Source organism: Prinia subflava, chromosome 3 (assembly GCF_021018805.1).
Source record: "Prinia subflava isolate CZ2003 ecotype Zambia chromosome 3, Cam_Psub_1.2, whole genome shotgun sequence".
Taxonomy (NCBI): Eukaryota; Metazoa; Chordata; class Aves; order Passeriformes; family Cisticolidae; genus Prinia; species Prinia subflava.
Window position 1 is genome coordinate 17,791,693 of NC_086249.1, and position 21,250 is coordinate 17,812,942.

Genomic DNA, 21,250 nt, shown 5'->3' on the forward strand with positions numbered 1-21,250 from the left:
CTCCATTTTACCTTTTACAAGTTGTTAGAAGCATGCAACAAGCCATTTAAGGCCTTGGCAGAATCTCAAGGGAAAAAAAATAATAGAGAAAAGAAGAAAAAGAATTTTCTCCTGCATTAGTGAGCTGAACTAGCCCACCAAAATCTGACAAATGCCACAGTTAGTGGGAGGATATGGGTGGAAAACACAGCTAAGATCACAGTTTTGAGCAAAGTCTTGAGGGGTGGGCAGCCCATTTTCAGTACCAAGAAGGTGTTTAATTGTCTTACCTCTTTGTAACCTCATCTTTAAATCCTAATAAATAGAACTGGATGTGAACCATGTTTCTCAGGCAGCCTCGGGAGCTCAGTATTGCTGCAGCCAAACCCCAGTTTGGATACCTCTGCTGGGGGCTGAAAAGCCTCAGGAATAGCAGTGCTAGCTCAGAGGTAAGGAAGGCTCTCAGCTGCAAAGCTCAGATGCCTCCCCCGAGAGCCCGAGTGAACCTTTCTGTTTCTGCATGGCCTTCTCCCAGTTCTTACAGGTGCAAATGACTGAACTGCACTGAACTGCACTACTTGACAGTTTTGAACAAGGTCCTTTGAATCTAGGCTATTAAGGCTCATCAGTTGTCATGGCAACCCTGTATTGTATGGATTTATATTATGAAGCTGTAATAAGGCTGTTGCTCATCCCTCTGAAATGAAGCATAAATCACTAATGCAGCTTCTCAGTGACAGGACTTTTTAAAGTACTATTCTGACAGAGAAACTGATTTGCATTAAATGACATTTCTGTCAGAAAGACGAATGATAGGAGTGAAACTTTCTACAGGTATGCTATTGGCATTTTCATTTGTAATCCTCTGTACAGTCACCTTCTACACTGAAATAATTTGTGTCATTAGAAGCCCCAGGGGAGGTTGTGCAAGGAATTACTAAACTCAGGTAAGGTGTGTGAAGCCCTTGCTCCAGCCTGGTCCCATGCAGGGAATGCTGCACAGCAATCTAGTGCTGTTCAGGTGATTAAACAGTGGACTTTTTGTTTAATATTTGTTCCTTGCTGACATGATTCTTGTGTAGAACAGTAGCTAAATGTACCTTTCTGTCATTGCTGTGCAGACAATGCAGCTGTGCAAACATGGTAGACTTAGATTTCTGTAGGGTGCCATTGGTCAAGGAAGTGAAATCACACACATTTACAAACATCTATCAAATGATTAAAAATTAACTGCTGGTAGGTTTCAAAATGTAATGCTAAATAAGCTAATCATGGTTTATTGTGAAGGGGATTTGTATCCAATTTGCTGATAATTTATAAAGTCTCATCCTTGGAAGTTTTCAGAACAGGTTTTGCACAAAGCCACAGTGATTTGACACAGTTTGAGGAAATTTCTGTTTGGACTAGAAACCTCCAAAGTTTCCTTACAACCTACATGTTGGTGGTACAGGTAAAAAAACCCAAATAAATAGCATTTTAGTTAATCAGACAATTTTGCATGTTTTGCATATACCAACAGTAAAGCCTACCAGTCAATTTAAGATCACCCCAACACCTGCAACAGAACATTTAAGGGTGGTGTGAAAGCACTCTGTGGTGCAAAACATCTCCAAGAATGCAAATGTCTGTACTGTCTTCCAGAAGGGCAAGAAGAAGGGTCCAGACAGCAATGAGCCTTACCACAGTTCCTGGGAAAGTGATGGACAGCTAGTCCTGGAAACCATTCTGAGATACACTAAAGATGGTGATCAGGAATAATCAGTGTGGAATTACAATGGGGAAATTGTGCATAATGAACCTGATAGTTTCCACAATGAGATGTCTAGCTTGATGGATGAGGGGAGATTCATGGGTGTTGTTTAACTCAGCTTTAGTGAGGCTTTTGACGCTCTCCGTAACATCCTCATTGACAAGATGACAAAGTGTTAGATAACTGGACAGGAAACTGCTCTGAAAACCAGCTGAATGACTGGGCCCAGGGGGCTTAAGGAAGAGAAAGCTCAAGAGGGATCTTATCAGTAAATGTAAATACTTTATGGACTTTGGAAATGAAGAAAAGGGAGCCATACTCTTCTCTGGAGTACCCAGTGACTGTAGAAGAGGCTACAAGCACAAATTGAAACACATGAAATTCTATCTAAACACAAGAAATCGTCTTTTCTTTTTTCCCATGGAAGAGCTCAAACACTGGAATAATTTTCCCAGAGAAATTGTGGAGTATCCATCCTTGAAGATACTCCAAACCTTACTCTAAATGATCCTAGGCAACCTGTTCCAGCTTGTCTTTCTTCGGCAGTGGGATTGGATGTTTTCAAGAGATTGGTAAATCACAGTGGTACTTTCTATCTTCTAAAATATAAATGTTCAGAATCTTGTGGGACTGGCAGTGTGTCCAGGCCAACTAGATTTATCATCACTCTCACAGGCATTTACATGAGTGGACTGTAGTAAAAAGGACACATGACACACAGGCAAGTAAGAGATGAGGACAGTTTAATAGAAATGTTTGATAAAGGTCTGGTCTTGATTTATAAGCAGATTCCACAAAGGGAATCCTATATATCACTGAAGTACAAGCTAGAAACTTCTCATGATGAAAGAAAAGAAACAGCATGTTATGCCAGCACTGTTGAACGAAAAAGAATGGGAAGAACATAACACAGTATCAATGTTCTGGCAAGCAGAAGTGAATTTTACATTTGGGCCCATGAACATTAGGTTGCAAGGGTCTAGGAATTGGCCCAGATGGAGAGTAGACATCCTGCTGCTTAACAGAATTCGTACTTAATGGTATCATTTAGTGACAGAATTCAGATGGAAATGTCTCCCAGAAAATATTAGGCCCTAATGTCTTCACTGCTTTTGTTAGTGCATTGTGTCAGGACAATTTACCCAGTCTTCTGAATGTTTTCCAACTATTTTAAGTTCTTTACTCAGTTACCTCCACATCTTTACTGGTGAAGGATAGCTTCACTTTTTGAATTCTGCTGCGTCCATAACCTCAATTCATAGCTCAAAATGTGTTGTCATCACGTTTTGTTGTTGGCTACTTGACATACAAATGTTATCCATCACATGCTGCTGCTGTTTCAGCTTCACACAGCTCTTACCTTTCTTACTATATAGAGTCATCCCATAGGAAAGCAAGCAAAATAATGAGCTTTTTTTTTCTGAGATACTCTCTCGGTGGTGATAATAGCAATTATATTTGCTTCAATCGTATCTCATTAACTAATGACATTGATTTGTCATGCCAATAAATGTGAAAAATATGCCACCATGGAGATAAAGTGCTTCTGCTAACTGATTGACATTGCAAGTCACTGTTAATGAGTTTTACGTGGCTTTCTGAGCTGCCATTTTATATTCCTGCATCAAAATGGTAGGGCATGTATGATTCGTGATTAAAATCTGTTGTGACCTTAACACAGGGCTCCATTTCTGGTTCTAGGGCTGTGTTGTACTGGAGATGCTGGTGGTTCATTTGCGTGAACGGGAAATGGCTGGACACAAAGCACAGAACTGAGCTGCAAAAGAGGACATTCTGTTTTCCACATGAAGATTTAGGGGTCAGCTCAGGCTTGATCTTGCTGATTGCTGTGCTTCTAAAAGACCACACTTGATGATTCAGAGGAATGACTTGGATTGTAGCCCAAACCTGTGTGATGTCTGAAGAAGTGAGACTGATTTTGTGTTACAGTTGCTATCTCAAAGCTAACGTGGTTCCTTTCTGTTTCATAATCACACTATAGTATCGCCAAGCTTTCTCAAAAAAACTGTCTTCCTGTTGTTTGCATCATCACTAATCTCCATGGTTTGTTTCTCAAAAATGAGAAAAATATCAAACATAAAAAGAAAAGAGAAAGGAAAGGGAGCCATGGAATTGGTGCCTGTAAAGCCTGAAAAACATGCAGGAGAACAGCAGAGATTTCAAAAATTTTGAGATCATAAAAATATTTTTCTTTCCTGTCAATTTTATCTGGACCCTAGAATAATTTATTTTTTTTTTTAAATAAGAGACGGGTGGTCTGCTTTAGCAGTCATCTGTGAGCAGTGGTCTGCTTCTTTCTTTGTCTCAACTGTGTAGAACACAGTTTTACCTTTTTTTGTGCCTATTCCCAGAAGCAGCAGCTGTTTTCAGGGAACACTCTTGTTCCCTGTAGGTGTACTTCTGCCTTGGCTCACCTCAGTCATCATACTGTGCAGAAATACCAGTTTTCTGGGAAATCTCTAGCTGATGATTCATGTTCTCTTTACTCTAAACATATTATTATCTCAGATCTGAAGCATTTGGTTTATTTCTTTAGCTTTTTTTTTTAAGATTTGTAGGTGCTGTAAATTCACACTCAGTTTCTAGGAAGTTTAGATGCCATCTAAAGGATTTGTCTTCTATATGACTCCCACATACCTGTGTTCTTAGCAGATTAAGATCTGAGGTTATCTCTGAGAAATGTTGAAAAGAAATGTTTCAAAAAAGGTAAAAACCTCCCATTTTTCCAGCTGGAACTAGTCTGTGAATGCTTCATGCCTATTGAAAAAAAATCACCTGTCTTAGTTGTATATTCCAACTAGGCAGGTGCACACACTGGCATAAACTTAGACTGTATAAGCCAAAGGAAATTGCTCATAAAATGTGTCCTCCATGCCACCAGCACAGCACAGTAAGAAAACCAAAGTTCTCTTTTAAGTAGTGGTCCTTGGGATTACATTTGTTGCAAAAACCTTAGATGCATTTGTGTAACAGCAGCAACTTGGACTGCTACGAGGAACAATGGAGGAGGTGGGATTGCAGATGGATAGGAGGCGTAATTCATGTAAAAGTCTAGGATGCAATCATGGGTTGTGTAGCGAAGAGGGGAGTTACCATGAAGGGACTAAGGTAGGAAGTAATTGTATCTTCCAGTACCTAATGGGGAGTTCCAGTGAAAAGAGAGCCAGGCTTTTCTTGGGGGAAAATAGTAAAATAACAGAACCAACAGTCCCAGGTTAAAACAAGAAAAATTGTAGATGAACATTAAGTGTCCCTGTGAGATTATCACGACACTGGAACAGCTGCCCAGAGAGGCTGAGGAGTCTTTGTTCTTGGAAATCAAAGAATCCCTGAACAGTTAGGTTTGGGAAGGACCATGTAGTCATGTAGTCTAACCCCCTGCTCAAGCAGGGCCCCTTAGAGTCCACCACACTGGATTATTTTCCAAGCGATTTTTTATATTTCCAGGGAAGGAGATTCCAGGACCTCTCTAGCCAATCTGTTCTGGTGCTTGGTCATCTTCACATTAAAGCTCTTCCTCATGGAATCATAGAATATCCTGAAGTGGAAGGAACCCATAAGGATCATGGAGTCCAACGTTTCACCCTGCAGAGCACAGCCCAAGAGTCACACTATTTGCCTGAGAGTGTCGTCCAATCACTTCTTGAACTCTCTCAGGCTTCGTGCTGTGACCATTTCCTTGGAGAAAGGAAATGGCACTATTCAAGTGCCCAGCCAACCTCTGAGGGAAAAACCTTTTCCTGGTATCCAACCTAAACCTCCCCTGACTCAGCTTCATGCTGTTTCCTCAAGTTCTGCCACTGGCTGCAAGGATGCAAAGGTCAGTACTTTCTGCTCTGCTTCTCCTTGTGAGTATGCTAAAGACCGCAATGAGGTGTCCTTTCAATCTCCTCCAGGCTGAACAAATCAAGTGACAGGCTCATGTGGAACTTCCTGTGCATCTTGTCCTATTGGTTGGCACCACTGAGAAGAGTCTGGACTCATTCTCTTGGCACCCTCCCTTAAGGTACTTACAGACATTGATAAGGACCCCTCTCAGTCTCCTTTTCTTGAGGCTGAACAGGCCCAGCTCCCTCAGCCTTTACTCCTAAGAGAGAGGCTCCAGTCCCTCAGTCATCCTCATTCCCCTCTGCTGGACATACTCCAGGATCTCCATGTCTCTCTTGGACTTTGAAGCCCAGAAGTGAACACACCAGGACTGAGTGGAGGGGCAGGTTCACCTCCTTCAGCCTGTTGACAATGCTCTATCTAATGCACCCCAGGACACCACTGGCCTTTTTGGCCACCAGGACACACTGCTGGCTCATGAACAGCTTCTTGTCCACCAGGACCCCCAGGTCCTTCTCTGAAAAGCTGCTTCCCAGCAGGTCAGACCTGTACTTTCTAATCTTCCTAAAGCAGGGATTTATTCTTCATTATATACATAGAATGCCATCTATCCTTTATAAACTTACCTTCTAAGAGAATGAAGTTATCTGTAATCAAATCTGTATGTGTTAAATTAGTTTCTGAATTAATATTTAATTTAAAATAAATCCTGTTAGAAATGATCTCTGAGAAGTTTCTTCAAATTAGCACTGTGGGAAAAACATGTCCTGGGTATTACTGTGTAAATAACTCCACCTTGAGTAATATTCTTGTTCACATTTTGGACAGTTCCAACTCTTATTAGAAGTCTTAGACAGCATTAAAAGGCGGTAAACCCTCAATTCTGCACCTAGAAAGGTCCCCAGAACAACCTCTCCAAAACCCAAACCTGAAACTAATGACATCTGGCAAGGGCTAATTGGTGCTGAGAACAAGAAATTCTTACGAGAATAGAGCCATACTATGCTGCTCTTTAGAGAACCTTGGGAATACAGAGTGGCCCCTCTAACACTGGGGACTACTTCCTTAATCCTATCAAGCACTGCAAGTGTGAATTTCCCACTGTGCCTTTTAGAGGCATGCTCGGCATGGAGGTTTTTTCAGGTGCTCCTTTTTGTTTCAAGTGACAGAACAATCCCTGAGAAGACTTTTAATACTTTTGCCTTAAAATCAGAGTCAAGGCAGAAGCGACCTGCTTTTTCTCTTCTCTAGTGCTGTGTTACTCATCAGGGACAGTCTTTTGTGTAAATACTGTATTTCTGTTTCTTTCTCATGCTCTGTCCTCAGCTCATGATCTTCTTTTCCTGTCTGTGGGAAGGGAATTAAGCGCTTTAAGCATGTGTCTGTTTCAGCTCTCTGTGGTTATTTTGTCATTATATTTCAATGCAAAGCTTTGGAAATCAATGGCTATGATTCAGTCCTGGAGTCCATGAGAAACTTATTATTCAAACCTTGAGAAAATGAGGCTCAGACTCTGTGGTGGTTACCTGGACTTGAATTGCTGAGGAAAGCTTTGTAGCTGGTTGCACCTGACCTGCAAGGTCTTTGAATACCTTAGTAATGCTGACCTAACTGATCCTATGTGTGCTGAACTCAAAACCCTGTTGGTAGGTAACAGCTTTAACGGCCTTGCAAGCCTGAATTTGCTTTTTGGTTGCTGTGATTTGAAGACACTCAGCACTCTGGGTTCTTTCAGAACTCTCAGTTCTTTCTGTGACGGAGAAATACGTGACTTTTTTTTTTTTTGATATGAAGAAAAGCACAAGCTAATTTTCCAGGACAGAATGTGCCTGAGGTGTGGTGACCACCTCAGAACTGTGCCATTAAGAGTAGCAGTCAGGATGTGATCCTGCAACACTGAACACACTGAAGGGGATGGGCACTTCAAGCACTAAGGCAAGGTGGCCACTATTGAAGAGAGACCAACACCTCACTGTCAGCAGCTGAAAGATGAGGCAGAAAGGGCAATCAATGTACAGCAGTTCTTAAATACTTCTCAAATTGGTTAATGAGCTGTTCTGATCAAGGGAGGGGGGAGGTGGATTGCTACTTCTTGACCAGTGCTTTCTGTCAGGAAAAATGTCACATTCTCAGTAAAGACCCTTGGGATTTTTTTTTCTCTTTTCTTTCTCTCTCTCTCTCTTTTTTTTTTTTTGTTTTTTTTTTTTTTTTTTTTTTTTTTTTTTTTGTTTGTTTTTGTTTTTGTTTTTGTTTTGTTTTGTTTCAAACAAGGTATGAGGTTTTTTTGCCCTTCTTTGTTATTCTTTTAATATTAAAGTCATTAAATATTCATGTAGTGGGCTAGAGAAGTGGATGGTGTGAAATGCTTTCAAAGTATAATTTAGGAAAACAAAGTAAGAGTCTTTCCTCTTTCAGTAACAGTCATCTCAGTGATTAGTGGCAAACAAGAAGATGAAAACATTGTTTGAGTAGGTTTTTATATAAATGGAGAGCCTGAGAAAAACTGTGGTAGATTTCCTTGCCTTAAATTTTTAGAATCACAGTAGTGTTACTAGAAAGGGACTTGTAGATGGTTTTTTCCCAGTCCGTTACTGAAAGAGTAGCTGAACTCATTCCCTGAAAATGATAGCAATATTTGACAGATAAACTCGATTTTGTAAGGGAAGTTGTTCATCCTCAATCCAAAAATATGAAAGGAGCTTTAAAACAACAGTGATGAACTAAATAGCAGACAGTATCTTTTATGCTGAATTACAGTTTAATTTCACTCTACATAGTCACCATTCCATAGAATCCCTAGACCGTATTCTTTAGATCATAAGAAAATGGAGGCACTGTACAGTTTCTGTGGAGGGAAAATCAATAGAAATAGGTTTCTAAAAAGCGAGAAGTTGACAAATACTGGCAAAATACATCTTCAAGTATGCTTTATTTGCAGGTGATTAAAAATATTTTTAGGCAAAAACTAGTCAATCTTATCCAGTACAAGATAGAACATGATTTAGTGCCTAATGCCGGACGGACTGGAAAATGCGTAGATAGGACTGGTGATGCAGTTGTTGATGAATTACATGTGTTTCAATGGCCCACATTCATATAGTAAAAAGACCTGATACATACATATGAGGAATTATAAGCACTTAATATTTTAACAATAAGCAGGAGATTTTGTATGAAAAACAAGGGACTCAAGGGGATGGGAAAGCTACAGACATCTTAGTAATACCAGAAGCCATCGACATTTTTTTTAAAGACATTAACTTGCTCCTGCAAATTACTGCACTCTTGAGAATAGTATTTGCAATTTAAAACTTATCTAAAACATCACCAAAAGGTAACACTAATTCCTATTTTTTTAAATTATTTTGTATTAAGAATTTTGCAAAGAAGAACTGAAATATGGCATGGCCAAGAAGCAGGAATTATCCACCATTTCAGAGACTTTGCATTCATCACATTTAAATACTAGGTGTCTGATTTCTGAAAGTCTCATGCAAAATCCAGCTATAAAAACTCATCACAGAATATTTTCAAGGATAAAAAGCTAATGTTTTTTAAAGCTCTGACAGACATCCAGTTGTGAAGGTGAATTTCAAAACTAATGGTCCACATATTCAGAGGACATTCAAAAATATAGTTGTTGAACTTTCTGTAAATGCCCAGCTCTTATCTACACTTTGCATGGAATATTTACCACAGCTGTAACATTGGACAGTTAATGGAATATATCACTGCCTAGATTAGTGCCAAAGGTAACATCATCCTCTTTCCATAACTGCATTATGAGAATTAAATAATCACAAAACAAATTCCTATTATGAAATGAATTTTTTTCCTCATGTACAATATATATATTCATTTATATTGAATATAAGTCCAGTAATACTATCACAGTAATGTGCTGTAGTAGTCTTTCATAGTGAGAGAACTGCCCTAATCATCTTTAACATGCAAAGCTTGGAAGAACCAGAAATTCACAGTAAGTAATACAATTTGTATATGCATCTTTTGCCATCCTAAAGTTAACCAGAACACTCAAGACTGTTGCTTATTTTTTTTCTATGTTTAACAAAAGCTACAGTTCTGTATACTGTACATTCACAGTGGGATCCCAGCCCCCTGTACTATCTGCAAGAAAGATCAGGTTACCACCCTCCATCAGAGTAAACATTCTAGAACTTAATATAATAATCTTGTGAACAGTTGTTCCTAGCTTGAAGCTCAGCAGTTCAAGACTTGATAAAATTCTCCTTTTCATCTCTCTGAAAGGTTTCTTGCTAACGCATTTTGTAGTCATTAGATACTGACATTTCACATAGCTGTCCTTTAAAATCCAAGTCTACTGTGAAATCCAGGTCACGCTGTAAAAAAGATTTAAATGCAACATGTAAGTAAGACCATAGCTTTAGTGTATTAATTCAGTTATCATTGCTTGGGTTGAGAAGACCAGCAGATTCAAGGGATTCCTCTGGTTGTTTCTAACTTCTGTTTTTAATGGTGCTGACACTGAGAAAGTAGGCTGTAAGATGTGTAATAGCATTCACCATATAATCTATGTTTAGGTCATATTTCTATACTCTTCCTGAGGTGGATTGAATGTCCTGGTTACTTCCTGGTTCAGGAAGCTTCTGAAATGCTGTTATCATATGTATCCTATGAAAAATTTTTAAGGTCTCTCCCATTGAGATGCTCTTAATTTAGGCTAAAGGGCTTTCCACCAGGGGTTGTTCCAGAATAGATCTAGTAAACTTCCCATTGTGCAGAAGCCCTTAGTAATTTTTTATCTTATAATGACATGTTTTTAGGGAAGAGGCACTACACAGCCCTACAGAAGGAAGCTGTGTATATGTAAGGTTTTGAAAAACTTCATGTTTCAGAAGAACAAAGCACTAGCAAATCCTTTTGAACCAAGGTGGTCTCTTTGTCTTATGACAACTATCAAGAGCACGTTAATTTTAGCACCTTCATCTGCTAAAGGTTCTTACTGCTGTGCAAACAAATTCGAGATATTTTATTAGTTTTTCCCCTCAAAGATAATTGATACATTTAACTCAAAAGAAAATATTCCAGTCTTCCTAGGACAACATAAGGGTAGGGAAACAGATTATTTTCCTCTTGGAGCAAGTAACTTTGGGGGTGAATGTGTTTGTTTTAATGCCAAGTTTATATTGTGTTTATTTTTATCTCTGTATCAACACTACCATGCCCAATCTGTGTTTGATATAAAAATGGAAAAGCAATGCAAAAAGGGAAGACAATGAAATGTTAAGATTTGTTGCAGTTAATAAATGCAATTTTTCAACAATTACAACTGCATAGTTGGATAACCAGGTTCTTTTAGCTAGTGTTTAACAGAAAATGAAGAGAGATTGCTCAAGATTTTTGGCAGAAAATGGTCCAGTGTTTCTCCCAGAAGCCATAATTCTCATGTCTTGTTCTATCCAGCCATAGGTTGTCTATCAGATCATGGCTCACAATCTCCTTACCAGTTAAAGAAGGACTAGGGGGATTTTGCCCTTAGCAGAGAAACTGAGGAAGTTTTCAGCAGTCATGGTAGTGTGATATCCATCAGGCTTTAGCTTTAGTCTTAAATAAAGCATCTGTGTTTTCTATGGAAAGGCACACTTTTTAAACAACCCTTTCATCAATTAGTGAGTTCAAGTACATTCCATCAGTGAGTTAACGCAAGCATTCCTCTGAAATGTGTTACCTAATTTCCTGTTGGACTGTCCTTGTGCACCGAGTGGCAAATCACTCAGTGTCCATAGATGTGGAACTGAAGTACTTACTCTTGATCATCCCGTGTTGGCAGAAGGGACCTTTCCACTGATTTCAGTGACAGTGTTAAAAACCCCTTGCCTCCTTGTGTCACAAAATGTGAGTCAAGCTGATTGCAGTGGGCAGCTGACTCAATGATGCATTTCAATCCTTTCTCCCTTCCCATGCTAGCCTGCTTGCAGGCTGACTTCTGGGACATTAGCACTGCTTTATCATTGCTGTCATCAGCTTTGGTGAAGCTGTAACTGGAGCTCTTACTAATAAACATGAACACCTTTAGCACGTTCATTGTTTTACCTCTATGCATTTTCTTTATTGTTGATCATAGTTTGTGATCAGTAGAGGTGGAATTAGGGTCAGGGGTGCTGACTTACCACATTTTTTGCATTTGGTTTCATGGATATAGTCCCATAGATTTCTTCTCCTCGTCTCACAGTTAAATAGTCCTCCAAATAGAAGACAGTTTGCTTCCAGTGAGTATAAGGAGCATCAGGTGCTAAAAATATATATATGGGCATCACTTACTGAAATTTCTTAAAAGCCTTGCAAATCAAATTATGACTTGGAAACAATTGGGAAAAAATTATTTCTTTTCACAGAATGCTTTATGTACTATATTAGTAAATGTACTTTACAACACAATTGGCTGTCTGTGGGTTGTCTTCTAATTTTTGCTGGAATATGTCAGATGTGAATCACCCCCAGCAAGAAGGATTGCACAAAAGGGGTTACAGGGTGAGATAGGGACATTTTTATGCTTTTCTTTCAATGCACACATGTTCAGATTGGGAAACTCTTTACCACTAAATGCTTTGAATTTCAGAAGTCTAAATTAGTTAAAAAAAAAACAATTATACAAAAGCATGTAGGAAAGGTTCATCAAAAATTATTAATCCCAATGTTGCAGATGAAACATTTGACTAGTGATCCCAAACCAGCCAATTCTATCATGTCCAGGAAGATAGAGTAGATGAAAGGGCAAGATCTTGCACCTTGATCTCTTTCGGGACTCTTAAAAGGCATTTGGGGCAATTTGCCAAAGATGGAAACTGGTCTAAATTAATTTCTAGTCTCACTTAGCAGAATCACTTTGATGACCCTTTGCTATTCCAGGCTTTTAGTTTACTTCTTTGATTCTATTTCTGATTTAAATTCCAATCTTTGTGCAGTGCCTAATGAACTTGTATCAGTCATTTCTTGTTCCTACCATTCTTGCAGTCAAGAGCATCTAGGAACCTAAGAACAGCTGTAGGAGTGTGGGAAATCAAGCCACAGAAAGTTCTCAAAATCTTGTGCGTGCAGGCCAAGAAATAGAAATGAGTACAGGGTTTGATCTGAGGCCTTGGAAAAGTCTTCCAAACTTACAGACCTGAAGCAAGAATGTGGATTTGTCGTTTAAGCAGAAACGTGTTAAGCTAGGTAGTGGAGAGGTTTAGTGTTAAAATTTTAGCAATAGAACCTGTTATAGAATCAGTAAGAAGTTTTAGGGTGTAGTAATGTAGGTTTGTGTGGCATTATAGGATTGGTTAAGAAATTCCACACTGCGGCAAAACGTGTAAGGCAAAACAATTAATAAATGGTGTAAAAGACACTAACTAAATTTGTGGCAGTAGTTTATTGGCTAATAAACCTTTATAAGACATGGTAACTAGAGACACTACTGCTTCTGATGTAAGGACATTCTCACCCTCTCGTGAGACCAAAAATTAAGAGCAATAAGTCATCCTTTTACAATGTCTATCAGTGGTGCTGTCTCACCAATCCCAATATAGGAGCTCAAAGACTTCCTAACGTGACCAAAAAAGCCTCTGATAAACTTATTTTTCCTCTATTTATATCCCCCAGTCACATGTGGTCACTCCATTGTATCATAATTAACACTGTTTAATAAAATAATGATCTTATTTCAATATCAATGTCTCAAAAAATTACTTGGCTTTGAAAATTGTTTGTGACTGGGGAAATACTGATGCTTTCTTAAAAAACTGGCAGGACAGAAATTTTTAACTATTTTGTAAAATTGTAGAATCAGAAGACCAATAGAAAGCAACTTTTTTCAGAAACTGGGCTGGCAAATTGGAATCTTTGAAAGGAAAAGGATTTTACCAGATAATTTTTGTCTATGCATCCAGACGGTTTTAATGGCTGTTAATCTCAAATGTTAAATGAGACATCTTCTTGTAGGAGTTCAGATCCAGCCTGTTTACTATTTGGACACGGCTGCATTTCTAACTGAATTCTAACTGCAAAATTTCTAACTGAAAACATGTTAGGCCAAAACAAAATCAAATTTATATTCTAAATCATAACTGCTGCCTCGTAGTTGTGCACGTGTTCCTATGCAGGACCACATTGCCCAGAAAAGCCTGACACAACTGGAGTCTTGTGCCCCATGGAGAGGGTGGTGGTGTGTGTAATGCAGGCCCCGGTCTCCAAGTTCACCCCAAATTACACACTTATTCATCATTTATAAAAATGCATATCAATGAAGCAGTGTTTTGACATGTCCTAAAACCTGGTGTACTTTACTGAATTCATTGCAGCTTTGCCAACAGATACCAGGTGAGAGTCTTTATAGTTCTTCTAGACAGTGGTGACCTTCAGCAGCAGATGGCCAAACAACCTTTTTATGGAGTAATTCTTCTGCACCTACCTTATCGTGATAAACTGAACAGAGGCAGAGAAACACTTCACCCTCCTGTCTACATGCAGGCTGTCTACAGGATGAGTTTTTTGCATTTATTTCAAGATTCTGGTTTATTCAGTCTGGTAAACAATGCCTTAAGGGAATGGAGTTATTCCTTTAAATATCTGCTCCACAAGGCAAGTTAGAGTTTCACATCTGGGTTATTAGACTCACATAATCAGCATGTGTGTTTTTATAGCTTGGAAAAATGGTAGTTTTGTTCTAGACTCTGGGGCAAGCTTTGTTGAGTTTTGCATTTGGGGAAAACTAGGATGCAGAGCTGCTATCTATCTCTGAGCCTATAATTCTCTGTCTAATCTGAGAAACTTGACACAGGATTTAGATATAACTGGTGAGGGACATAAATTCACAGGTTGCAATTCCTGCTGAGCTCTGAGCTTGATAGCCATTGTGAAATTCTGCCTCTGTTTCCATGGAATTCCTATAAGCAGTTGTCCTTTCCCCATCCTGCTCACCTCCCCCAAAATTACAATAGTTTTTATCACTGAAATTGAAACATGGCGGTACATTAAACCTTTCTGTACCATTTAACCAATAGCACTGACAGACTGATAGCAACAGAAATGAAATAAAAAGAAATACAGATTACCTGTAGAAAATCCCATCTTCTTGTGGCATTTTGTAAATTCAATATTAAAATAGGTGACCAAGGCATGAATGTAATCATTGCGCTGAATTTGGAGGCAGAATGCAGAAGTAAATTCCAATTCTTCAGTCTTCACTGTATAAATATCTACTTCCTGTTTGAAGGAGAGAGAAATGACATTTACATGCAGCTGTCTGTGACACTCAGGTAAGTGTTAGATGAGGTACTTCAGTATTTCATTCAATGATCAAAGATGACTGGCAGCCTTCTAACACTATAAGGAATCAGAAGTGTATTCTAATACATCAAATCATGAGCAAATGAACCAGTTATCTGACCAAGTTGACAGAGAGGATGGTCACTGAGGAGTGTATGTTCTTGGGAATGGCAAGGAGGGGCTGTAGGAGCTGGGGAAAATCCAGGTTAAAAGGTGCTCTGGTAAGTACAGGTAGATGTTGAAATGGAGATATAGGTACAGTTCAAAGACCTTTTATCATCAGGGACTGTCAGCATGAGGAAAGATGCCAGAGTTGTTTTTTAATAAAAATAAACTTATTTGGTTTTGCATCTCTGGAAAGGAAAGTGATTTGAATGTGTCAAGCAGTCAGGACATTTGAAGCATGAGAGGAACCTGCTTTTCAGTGGTGATGCTTTCTAGTCCTGTGTCAGGTAACTGATTCCAAACACTGACCACAGGGATCTTACTCCTGAACAAGACAGAAGCAAATTATGTCCATCATACTACGGCTTGATTGCAGGATTTGGAAGTGACAACATAGTCTTCAGGATTGTTTATTTCCATCAATATTTACATCTCACTGTTCAAGGCTTAAACTGTGTTTTTCAGATGGATCTGATTTTCCCAGCTAGGTACTGTTTTTATCTGAATTGTTTACAAAAGTTGTAGTGATGATAGGGAGGATGGCAAGTCTGAAGTACTATTCTAATGCTGTGGGAAATGTTTCCTATGCACTTTCTGGTACCCTCATTGCTCATTCTCATTGCTGTGGTACCCTGATTGCTCATGCATACAGGGAAACAGAATTTTTGTAGGCAGAAATCCAGATTTTCTCTATCAGCTGAAGTCAGGCATTGTGTCTCTGACCTCACCAGCATTTCTTAAGACTGGTACTGCAAAAATGGAGAACAGAGTCTAGACTGCCCATTAGGGGGCTCTTTCAGCCTCATTTAGGGCACATTAGAGGGGTCTTGCAGAAATTGCCATCTGTAATCTAAGACTGCAAAAAGAGACATAGAAAGATGCAGCCATATTTCAGTTTGCATGGACCATGTATGTGTTTCTGAGACTTAGAAAACTTATGGGGAGATGATTTAGGCAAGTCATAGCTTTGATTTGTCTGGTTAACCTTATTGTTGAAGAACAACTTAACCATAATGAAAATTATTCTACTGCATTGCAATGACACCCTGAGACATTAGCATTTATCAGAGACCCATGCATATAATTGGTCATTTAAAGCTGTGATAATGTTAAAATGTTTTTTGGTTTTTCCCCCTCAAAAGTGGGTAAGAAAAAAGCATGGTAGGAATGAGAATTTCTGAGCTATCCTAGTTGAGTTTCCTAGCAGCCTGCAAAATTTGCTTTGCCAAGCTAAACTGGACTGGTGGGTGATAGCTGCACACTATCTGTAATTTTTGGTGTCTTTTTGATGATCTCAAGGTGGAGAAATTGGGACTTTAAGTCTAGTGGTGAGGCACATAAAAGGGAACCAGCTCCCTCTCTCTGAGCTGTGTTGGCTGTGCAAGGTAAAGTGGACTCAAAAGCATAGGAAACATTTTTATAGAGAAGCCAGTAGAAATTTCTCAAAAATATTGAACAAATGTCCTGAATATACTGTTGGTCACTTTTGCAGTCCTTATTTGTTTTAAGGACAGAAACGTGGGTTTTTTACAAAGCAAGATAGAAGCCAAAAGTGGGGGCTTTTTTATTAATAAGTATAAAACTGAGAATGGCCAAGTTGGGCTTTGGTGATCTCTTTGAATTGTACTATGGCAACTATATATTCTTATATAAATTGGCAACACTCATTACAGCTAACTGCACAGGAGACAAATGATACAAATTGAAGTTAAGGTTGCTTCTAGAGTGCCATGGCAACTCTTTCCTGATCTCCTTCCCAGTGTCAGCTTACTCAGCTATGATTTTGTGAGCATGGAAATAAGCTAAACATGCATATCTCTGTGGATGCCCAGGTTTGCTAGAGTTGTTTCCAGTTTTGTTTGTTTGTTTTGTTTTTTTCGTTTTTGGATCCAGAAGAAAACACAACTGTTTTACTGAGTGTGAAACAAGCTTTTCCATTTATTTGGCAGTGTTACTGAAAGCAGTAGGCCTGCAGCAGGACACCTGTACACTTGCTCCTGAGTTCACTGATTGATTCTGCTGGTTTGAAAATGCTTTGTTCTCACTGCTCTCCCTGGCTGGTTTGGTAGGGAAGTTAAACAGAGGACTCCTACTTGGCAGAACAATTCCTGTGCCCCTCAGATATATTTAAGACATCATGCAAAAGAGAATGCCTCTCACAGCAAAGAGAATGCTGCATTCCCTGCATGCACCACCCCTAGTGCACCTGTGCCCTAGTGCCTAAAGTTCCTTAAAGCATTCAGGACTTGGGTTACATCCAGTTTCTGAGGAGTGAAAAAGAGGAAATTTTACTCAAGTCTCCAGCATGTCAGATAAGTGCCATGGCTACACAGCATGCACAGTTGATGTCTTATTTTGCCGATTTTGTAGAACGATTCAGAGCGTCTAAATTGGGAATTGAAATAGCTGCAGAAGCACAAGACTCTGGTCTCTGAGGGCTATCTAGTGACTGGTCCATCCATTGACTAATGTAGAGAGAACCCAGACTCATCTGGTAGGCACCCTAAATGAGCTGGCTTTGGGTTCAATACAGCCCTAAGAGTCCCTCTGTGAATCTAATATGAACAAGCTGTGCTATCCAAAAGCGTTGTAATAAAACATTTGAATAATTAAACATTATGGCTTTGTTTATTCTAAAATGTTTTCATAGGCTAATATTATTCTCTGAATTCGCAAATATTTTCAGGATGAAAGAAATGCATTTTATATAAATAAACCATGTGCAAAAGTAAATTAAATTTAAAAATATATAACTACAGAGTCTGTTTTTCCTACTTTCATATTGCTGTCTTGAACATAAACCTCCTTCCTTCATGCTTTTCCTTGAAAATTTTCTCTTTTCTTAGTGATCAGTTTGTGAGATTAGCAACTGATTCTGGAATGGAGGGTGGTTTGTGCTTCTGTACTTATTACCTGCTTTGCTCTCATGGTGCCTCTACATGGTACAGCACCCTTCAGTTTATGGACAAAAGATGTCAAAACTAAATATAAAACCTGAATAGGAACACTTTGAAAACTGTTGTCTGTCATCTTAAACCAAATTACTTTCAAAGACCTTCTAAATAAAGCTTTGGATTTGCACTTCAATTAAGGGTGTGCAGCTTTTTATTCCAGAGCAGCCAACCCATTTTGCTCCCAGATCTCTTTCTCTCTGGACATATTTCCTAGAGTCTAAATATCTGTTTCTTTTGTGCATGCTGCAATTTTAAATGGCTTTGGTTGAGGCTGTTTTCAAGCACAGCAGCTTGTGTTCCCCTCAGTGCAGATGGACTGTGCAGATATACGTACTCATGAAGAGTTTCTGCTTCTGTTCCTTTGTGCTGCTTTCAATAAAGGTCTTGCAGGCTGGAGGCATGGCTTTCCCTTTTGCATATGGGAATATTCAATGCTGTGTTTGTTAATGGCAGAAAGTGAAAGGGAAAAGTCAGAACTGACTCTTTGGGGTAAATGAGCTCTTGGATAAATGGACCTGGTACTACCACTGCTACTGTTGCAGACAGCCTTGTTCATGACAGCTGTCCCACATGAGGAGGACTCCTTCAGATAAAGGGAATTTTAGAGCTTTCAAGTGTTCCTGCAGACAGTTCCTTCATTGTTAACATGATCTTGTGAACAGGTATTAGTGACTTTTCTGTCTCATGTAGAGCAGGGTATCAGTTAAACCTCTGGGTGAAGATGTTGGGACTGAGAGAGAACAGTAACATTCTATATAAGGCTAAGAACTAGAAATTTAGAGCAATTAATTGAGTTCAAATTCTGATCACATGCTCTGGAGTTAATTATTTGTTTTATCATCAATTCAGAACTGACGCTTCAGACTTTCTTACTGCAAAGAGAATCATTTACCCCTCTTCCCAGCAGCATTCAATCAGTAATTTTCAACCTCTATTCACAAAAAGGCAGGGCAATTCAAATTAATATCTAGATATACCACATCTCTCTTCATTCAGTATTTGCACATGAAAAATTTGTAAGAATCTTGAGTAACCACCTGCAGATACGACGAGATGAGTAGAGACTCATCAAGAAGAACCTTGCTTTTGGGAATTCCATATGAAATCAAGATATCAGTGTTCATGCTCAGCTCATGTTGATAGTATTGAGATGTGAAACATGCAAGAACTGGCTAATTTAAAACTGCACAGTTTTCCTTCTTAGTACAACAGCATTCTGCAATGATGGCTTCTGCAGCTGGTTCAAGGCATGCAAAGATAGTAACAAAACATAAGCAGCAGGTCCCAAAAGAACCCTACAGTTACGTGTAAATATTCATAATTAGGTATATTCAAAATTACCAAACCTTTATTAAGCAGGCATTGGTCACCACTTGCTTTGGATCTACTATGTCCACCAAGGGCTCCTTCATGGCAACATCCCTAATACAGGTCATGTCAAAGCCGTACACATTCTCCCACCCTGTCAAGGCAAATGGATTTGGTAAGGTCAGCAGCAATAATAGAAAATATTTTTTGCTTCTCAAAGCATTGTTGTTTTGAAAGAATTTGTACCATCCCCTTATTTTCAGATGTCCCCTTCAGCTCTTTGCTCCCAGCTGTCTATGTCTTCATTGCTATTTTACAAATAATGCAGTTGTGGCAAGATATGCCCTCAATGTACATCTTTGAACAAGTGACCCTTATTTTGTGATGTCTCCAAAACTGTGTTATATGAGATTTTTCAATGATTTTTGTGGTTTTAGACGCTTGTGATTGTTGCCCAAAATCATCTGATGTCAGGCTGTGTTGCGAATAACTATTAGGGATTTTATCCTTTCCTATCTGTTCTGCCTAATACATTTTTCCCCCTATAGATTGCCACTCAATTGGAAGTTTACATGCTCTTTTAATTATTTAAGTAATCAAATTAATCAATTAATTAATTAAGTTTTAGTTTCAGCAAGTGAATTAACTGGCAGGAGTAGAATTGCAGGTGTGTTTCAATAGTTGGGACTCCAAGTTTTAATCTGCACATACATCATGAGAGAAAAGCAAAAGGTTCACTTTGAAAAGATTTAAAAGTCATGCCAATCCTCTGTATTTGAATTGTTCTTCTCATTGTTCCAATAGATGCTTCTTATCATGCACAAAATGAAAACACTGAAAAGTGGAAAAGTAGACTGGTTGCTTAAAAAAATGAAAACAAGAACCTTCAAACAAATGAGACCTTAGTCCTATGAAGCATGTAAGTCAAGGTCCATTCAGTGCTTCATCTCAAAACCTAAACTGAATTCTGTGAGTGTTTTAAAAAATGGCTTGAACAAAAAACAAAGTAAACAGATAAACACATTTGTGAACATGTTTGAAATGTCTCATTTTCCCCAGACCACAGAATTTGAGCTACTGGGGTTTCCAGAGGAGCGTGACTGAAAATGTAATGTGATATAAAAATATGCATATTCCTAAACTGGAAAAAACATGACATTAATGATTCTTTGATATCTCTTTATTGTCTCTTTATTGGGTTGCAAGTTTTTCAACATTTCAGGGGAGCTGAAACTTTTCTTTCAGGCATCATGAGTGTGTGAGAACTTCAGATTATTTTTATAAAAGTCATATATTTTTATGTGATTACTGAGAAAAGATTAACTAAGAAGCCCTGAAGAAACTATTAATTTTTTATTTATTATTGGCACCTCCATAATTTACTACACTTCTGCCTATGTGGGATACCTTTGAAATACGTGGCCCAATCTGTCTTAGGCAGAGAGCTGTCATAGGAGGCAAAAAATAAAATTATATGTTTTACATTTTGCAGTAAATCAGAGTAATTGACTGTAATAGTACTCTGTGGTATTAATCTTCAGTTAGAAAAATCAGAAGTTAGATTTTTTTTTAGAAACCTCATATTGCATTATTTCTTAATCAATATAATGGTTCTTGAATGCCCTTTAAAATGCTCAGCCCTGCATCTCATATAAAGGCAAGACTCTATCCTCCTTAAGAGAGAAAAAGACAAAAAACTGAAATGTAAGGAGACACCATCAAGGATTTATAAATAGAAAGGAGAGACAAGATGGTGGTGCAGATAGATAGTGAGAATGGACATAACTAAAGGACACAGAGGTGCACAAGGTAAGGGGGGATGGGATATCAGAGGTGAAATCAGAAAATAAAGTGTCTTAAAGGACAACAACATTTTAGAAGAGGAAAAAAGGACTTGAAACATTTTTTCAAATGGCTAAAACCAAAACAATTTGAAAACAGATGTTTTGCCAGTGAG

At 38.6% G+C, this 21,250-nt stretch overlaps 2 protein-coding genes across 6 annotated transcripts in view; one reads left to right on the forward strand and one right to left on the reverse strand.

Moving 5' to 3' along the window:
• CRACR2A (calcium release activated channel regulator 2A) overlaps positions 1-6,180 on the forward strand; it is a 74,312-nt gene extending 68,132 nt beyond the window's left edge. For 2 of the 5 annotated variants that reach the window (XM_063394110.1, XM_063394114.1), the window contains 2 exons: positions 3,431-3,656; positions 5,198-6,180. The gene's annotated coding sequence lies outside the window, so the exon portion shown is untranslated. Of the gene's footprint in view, positions 1-3,430; positions 3,985-5,197 lie in introns of those variants that run through there. The other 3 variants (XM_063394113.1, XM_063394115.1, XM_063394111.1) reach the window with 2 other exon arrangements.
• Positions 6,181-9,092: 2,912 nt separating this feature from the next.
• PRMT8 (protein arginine methyltransferase 8) overlaps positions 9,093-21,250 on the reverse strand; it is a 56,216-nt gene continuing 44,058 nt past the window's right edge. The window contains exons 7-10 of the mRNA XM_063394118.1: positions 19,332-19,447; positions 14,653-14,803; positions 11,731-11,852; positions 9,093-9,939 (exon numbers count right to left, since the gene is read on the reverse strand). Coding sequence (XP_063250188.1) covers positions 9,856-9,939; positions 11,731-11,852; positions 14,653-14,803; positions 19,332-19,447 — 473 coding nt within the window. The 3' untranslated portion in view covers positions 9,093-9,855. The remainder of the gene's footprint in view (positions 9,940-11,730; positions 11,853-14,652; positions 14,804-19,331; positions 19,448-21,250) is intronic.